The sequence below is a fragment of the Coenobita brevimanus genome, chromosome 2 (genome assembly GCF_032717465.1).
Source record: "Coenobita brevimanus isolate Jiangsu-jjx chromosome 2, ASM3271746v2, whole genome shotgun sequence".
Classification (NCBI taxonomy): domain Eukaryota; kingdom Metazoa; phylum Arthropoda; class Malacostraca; order Decapoda; family Coenobitidae; genus Coenobita; species Coenobita brevimanus.
In genome coordinates this window covers 33,232,917-33,239,040 of record NC_136955.1, presented here as the reverse complement: position 1 = coordinate 33,239,040, position 6,124 = coordinate 33,232,917, and the positions used below count along the sequence as shown (strand labels likewise).

At 47.7% G+C, this 6,124-nt stretch overlaps 1 protein-coding gene across 1 annotated transcript; it reads right to left on the bottom strand.

Moving 5' to 3' along the window:
• Positions 1–5,498: 5,498 nt before the first annotated feature.
• On the bottom strand, positions 5,499–5,825 carry LOC145392139 (uncharacterized). Its single transcript, XM_080266594.1, has one exon. It carries the CDS (start codon positions 5,823–5,825, stop codon positions 5,499–5,501), a length of 327 nt encoding a protein of 108 aa, XP_080122720.1.
• Between the last annotated feature and the right edge of the window lie 299 nt (positions 5,826–6,124).

The following is a 6,124-nucleotide window of genomic DNA, read 5'->3' as shown; positions in this document are numbered from 1 at the left end:
TTAAATGAGGTAACATATAAAATAAAATCGAATCAAAAGTAAAGTCGGCTGGCATATAAGCCCGTAGAATATCTTTTGATTAGAGACATTTAAACAATTTTGAAATTTTGAGATAAAACGGATATTATTTTTATAACTAGGTCTTTAAAGTGGCATCTTGAGCCTCGTGATCAGATTTAAAAAATGGAATATCTTCCCAGTATTACGGATGGTGTGATATCATTATCCAAATTTACAAAGGTAACACCACTCTGAAAGGCAATAAATCGTTTAAAAGAAATTTGTTTAGGTATTGATTGTCATTTATGATTAATAAAAGGAAATACATAGCCGTACTGAGATATGCAATTTTAAACATTAATTGGTTCCTCATATATGCAGTTTTATTGTTCAGGATCTGTCTAAAAAAAAATCAGGTTGCATGATGGTCGACCTGATCTGTTGTGTCAGTCGGGTTGAGATGAACTGGATTTTTAATTTCCGATGACACTGTTGTCTTTCCTTTTTTTTTTTTTTTTTTTAAATTCTTCTTAGCCGTGACTTGAAGGATAAAAAGTAATGTCAATTATGAACTAGTTACAGTTGATAGCATCAGCTTTGGGGGGAGGTCAATACTATTTTACTGGAGTGATGATTGTATAAACTTATTTTTGGATGTAATCGCTAAGTGTGCAACTTCCACAGATGTACTCAATAGGCCTGCTGATTGGAAAACACACCTAATTATTTCCAAAACTCAGAAGTCATTTCTGAGGATGAAAAAATCCCATTTAAGAAACATAAAACAAAAAATCGATTGACACGTAAACAGAGCGTACATCAGAGGTGCTTCAGAAAAATGTTTCAATTGATTTCAGGGTAACCGAAACAAGTGAGAAATTTCGAATGAGTATTGTTTTTTTACCTACAGTAGAGCACGTTAAAATTACATTTAGCCTCCTCGTTGAATGTAAAACAAAAAGAATATTTCCACATCATGAAGGTTCGTGGTAGACCTCAAGCCACATTTAATTAGGTAAAATCTGTCAAACTGTGATAACTCGTGAGAAGGATTATTGAGGAGCTTTTGATTCTTACATAAAAATGAATGCGAGAAAGTACATACACTATCGCACTCCCGAGATATATATTTAGTGACCATTTATAACTTTATTCCTTATCTCTATAGACATAAAGTGCATAACAACTACAAAAAAAATACAAGTTGAAGGAACACTTAGTGAACTGTATTAATGTCGTCTGCTTATTGTATTTTTACGTTTGGAAAAAGGTCGTTTGTGAGCTTCTCCTATATACTCGTAACTTAAGGATTAAATAATGATACAATTTCTTTTGTTAGTATAAAAGCATCCGCTTTAGAAGTAATTCAAAACTACTGTACTTGAGTGATCCAAAAACCACATAATTGAGGGCGAAAACACTATATATGCATGTTCCAGAAATGTACTCTAAATTAGCTAGGAAACACTTCTAACTGTGTCCAAAATTCCGGACACATTTCTGGGGGTAAAAATATACTGCCTAGGAAAAATAAAATAGGAACAAGCCTAAATGAGGTAACACGTAGGATGAAATAGGTTCACATGTAAAGAACGCTTGCATTTGATGGGCTTAAACCCAAAGAGTTTTGTTTGATCAGAGATGTGTTAAACAACTTGGAAATTTAGAGATAAAACATATATTATTTTTAATTAAATGACCAGGGCTTTAAAGTGGCATCCTGATCCCTCTGATCAAATTCAAAATGGAACATTTTGAAAGTAAAACGGTTTGTGAGACATCATTATCATATTTACCAAGGTAAAATCACCTCGAAAGGCAATAAATCGTTTAAAAAATATTGTTTAGGTACTGATTATCAGATACATAATATTAGGAAAAAGTAAATACATAGCCGTACTGAGATAAACAATTTATTAACATTACTTGCTTCCTCATACATGCAGCTTTATTGTTCATGATCGGTCTAAAAAAAAAAAAAACAGGTTGCAGGACCTGTCGTTTTTAGATTAACTTAATTTTTATGCTAGGTGTTTTTAGGGCTCCTTTCCGTCCTAGCAACACTTAAGGTATAGCCGGGTTCCCTTTCTAGACCGGAGCTATGACACGGTGTGAGAGGAACAGGGCATAAAAACACAGGGCAACAACCTTACAAGTATATTACCAAATTCTTAATACAGGGCAGCTAGACATTGCACAAGACTCTATACAAAGGCAAAGCTCAGACTGGCAGATATATATTACAGGTATCACGCAGGATACTGGCAGTCTCGAGAATAGGCGGACAGACTCGGTACTTAAGTGAAGTTGGAAGTACACTTAATTCTTGGGCTACATATATTTTATAATAATCATACACATGTCCCGTGTTCACTTAGTAGGGCAGGATGGTAGAATACTGGTAAAGTCTCACCTCACATATAGCAGAGTTGAGGTAGTTAAACACTGTCACTGTACTCTGATTGTCACTTTCACTTTTACTTCACGGGCATAGAAGTCACAGTCACGGTAGGGGTGAGGGGCAAGGAAGCGGCCGTCCAGCGGCTCACAGGTGTCAGTCCAGTATTGGCTGAGTCTCCTCAGGTGTCTTCTCATCTAGGGGGCATGGGATTACTCGTAGGGGCGTCATCCTCCAGAGTGGGCTACGATCAGGCATGGTGAAGGGCACTGAACTGGAGGGGCTAGGTATAGGGGTCTGACCCTCGAAACTGAGTCCAAATATCTTCTGTAGGCACTCCTGTAGGCGCCTGATGCGGTAAGGGTATCGATCCTCGTCCGAACTGGAGAAGTCGCGCCCCAGGGTATTAGGGGTGGCATGGAGGGCCCTTCTGCTGCGGTCTCGCTCCTGCTGTTTTGCCGTCTTGGTAGGGCTGCGGCATTGCTGGCAACAGGAGTCCGACAGGTGATGGTCACCTTCAGGTGCTGTCTGGATGGAGTGCAGCCAAAGGGTCAACACAGGTGCTCTCCACCAATCCGCTGTCGGGAGATTTTCCTCCTGGAGGCTGCCTCAGACTGGGGAGATAGAGGTGGGACTTGCTCTGCCACCGGTGGGGTGGGGATATGCTGTCTTCTCGGGGGCAGAGTTTATGGGGTCTCCCTCTGGTTTTGGAATCACAGGGGGCGAGGGACTTTTATGGTGTCCCTCCCTGGCTCACCACCAGCTGTCGCGGAGGTCCAGTGGGCAATGGGAGGAGGGCGGCTACAGGCCGTCCCATTCCTGTCGGTGCAGCAAGCGGCCATCACCTGGTGCCCAACTCCCTGACGGGACTGCAGACGAAGTGCAGCTGCCAGCTGTCACCTGACTATGGGCGCAGCTACCGGCCGTCACCGAAGTCTTATGTGAAAGGGGACGTGTAGGCAAGGGGCGACTATATGCCGTCCCCTGTCTACTGGTGCGGCTGCCGGCCGTCACCAGTGTCATGCCCTTTGAGGCAACTGCAGAAGGAGAGAGGGCATGCCGTTCTCTCCCCGTGTGCAGCAACCAGCCGTCACGGGTTCTGCAGAGTGGTGGACAGCACTATGAGTGGCTATTGGCCAGCTCTTAGGCATGCGGCAACCGGCCATCAAATTGCACTGCTGCAGGCCGCTATTGGTCATGGTTATGGGCCATTGCTGGTGCATGACTACAGGGCGTGGCTGGTGCACGGCTACAGGCTGTTGCTTGTGTATGCTACAAGTCGTAGCTTGCTCACAGCTACAGGCTGCTGCTTGGGCACGGCTACAGGCTGTTGCTTGTGCTTGACAAGAGGCCAATGTTTGTGCATGGCTACAGGCCATTGCTTTATTTGTGTGGTTGCCAGCCATCACTGGGGTGCTGTCTGGAGCTAGTTTATTAGCTCCACCCCAATCCTGGTGAGGGCTGGATCTGATGGAGGGTAATACACCCATACTGAAATGTTCGCGCTGGGTGCACTCTGTGGAATAAGGGTGTGCGGCTGTGTGGGACGTATGCCCATATCGCATGGACGTCCCACGTGCCCTAGCTATCCCTCCGCGTTTGCCTCCTGGGGGTGTTGTGATGCCCTCTGTTGCAACAGCTACTATTTCACTATTGTCATGGTGGGAAAAGTCACGTCCCTGTGGCTGGAGGTAGTAGGTACTGGTGGTGCTGGTGTTATGGTTTGGGGTTAGATGTAAAAGTAGGGTGATCCATTGCAAGGTTGCTCGGTTCTCTTTGTGGTGAGGGGAGTAGGTTATGTAGAGGGTGGAGGCTTGGGAAAAGGTGCATAGGGTCTGGAGGAGGTGATGAGGTCCACGGATGTGGCACTTCGTGCCGCAGGTCAATGCCCTGGTGGCGCATCAGACCCTCATGGCTGTAGGTCGTTGCTCCTCTGGTGATCTCAGCAGAATGCTGGCGACGGAGGCGGGTGTGGCAGTTTTATGCCGTGGAGGAGCGCAGATGTTTTCCCCAGGGATAGGGGTGGATGGGTATTTCAGCTGGGCTTGGTGTATTCTGAGGGTGATGGGAACTGTGTTGGCGGTGTGGGGGCTGTGATTAAGTCTGGTGGGAGAGGTAAGAGGGGTGGGGTGGGGGAGGGGGTGGTGGTGTATCAGGTAGGAGGGTGTAAGTGGCAGCTGGATCAGGTGTTGGTGGTTTTCAGGGTGGGTGTGGGCGGCAAGATAGGAGTACTACCGCGTGGTGCTCTGGTTGTGCGTGGTGTGGTGTGGTGGTGGGCGGTGTTGGGAGGTGGCATCCGGGGCAGGGGTTTGGGGGTGATGGAGGGAGACAAAGTGGTGCTGGGTGGCAGTGAGGTAGAGGTAAGGGTGGCAGAGGGTGGTGTGTGGGTGTGTGCATTGGTTGTGGGTGCTCTGGGCATGCTTGGGCAGCGTGGTGGTGGTGGGGTGGCAAGTGAGGTGGTGTGAGGTGCTGGGGTCGAGGGAGACAGTGAGGCGGAAGCGGGGGCTTGGCTGAGGAAAGGGATTTGCAGCGGCGGCAAGGTGGGGGGTGAGGTGGCATGAGGGGTAGAAGGTGAGGGAACTGGTGATGAGAAAGTGTGTGATGATGGGAGAGAGGAGGAGGGTGTGATGTAGCAATTGTAGGAGTCGGGAGGGGGATCAGGGGTAGTGAGTGGAGGTGAGGTGGTGCTAGAGGTGGGTGGGTTGGACTGAGGGGAGGCAGTAGTGCGGAATGGGTGCACATGGCGATTCCTGTAAGTTCATGAAGTGTTATGAAAATCTATTGTGACTTAGTAGGGGTTAGGGACGTGGGTGACGGTGTAGGGGCCCAGAAAGCTGGGAGAGAGTTTATGGGGAATCGGCAGTTTTGCAACCATCACGGAATCACCTGGTTTGTAGGGGTTTGAGTGGGTGGCATTGGGTTGGAGGTCTAGGTTGTTCTGTAGGTGGTGATGGCGCCTCTTGAGGTGGTGGAGGGGGTCAGACACGGGGAGCATGATGAGAGGCTGCAGATGTCAGCATAGTGGCAGAAGTAAAGGGGCTTCCCCGAAAACCCGCTCGTGAGGGGATATGCTGTCTTCTCGGGGGCAGGAGTTGATTCCTCACTGGACAATTTTAATGTGGGCTGGCCAATCTTCATTTTTGGCCTCCTCGATTCTGGCGTGCACCTGGTTCATGGAAGTGCAGTGGCTCCTCTCACAAATTTCGTTCCCCTGTGGCCAGTATGGAGAGTAGTGGGAGATGCGATACCCAGATATGTTGGCTAGCTCTTGCCAGATATTGCTGGTGAACTCGGGGGTGTTGTCCGAGTGTAGGGCCTGAGGTATCCCAAAATAAGGGAAGATGTGGCGAACCAGGGCATTGGCCACCGTGACGGCGTGGTGTTCTCTGGCTGGGAATGCAATAAGGAACTTGGAATACGTATCCATGAAGGTAATGATTTAACGGTATCTGGATTTGGGTGGTAGGGGCCCCACTACTGATAGTAATTGCCAAGGCCTGTGGGCAGTTATGCGGCCGGATGGGCCAGCCATGCAGGTGGCATCCTTGCCCAGGGCACATGCCCGGCAGGATTGGGCGACTTGCTTGGCCAGGTTGCTGGGGTTTGGGGTCCAATAGGTGTCGTTAAACACCTGGAGGAGCTTCTTAAAACCTAAGTGGATTCTGTTGTCGGCATGGAGATGTCTCATTGTATCCAAGGCAGTATCTGAGTCGAGGATAATGTGGC

Coding starts and splice junctions, on each gene's coding strand:
- LOC145392139 (XM_080266594.1), bottom strand. CDS start 5,825: ATGGATACGTATTCCAAGTTCCTTATTGCATTCCCAGCCAGAGAACAC.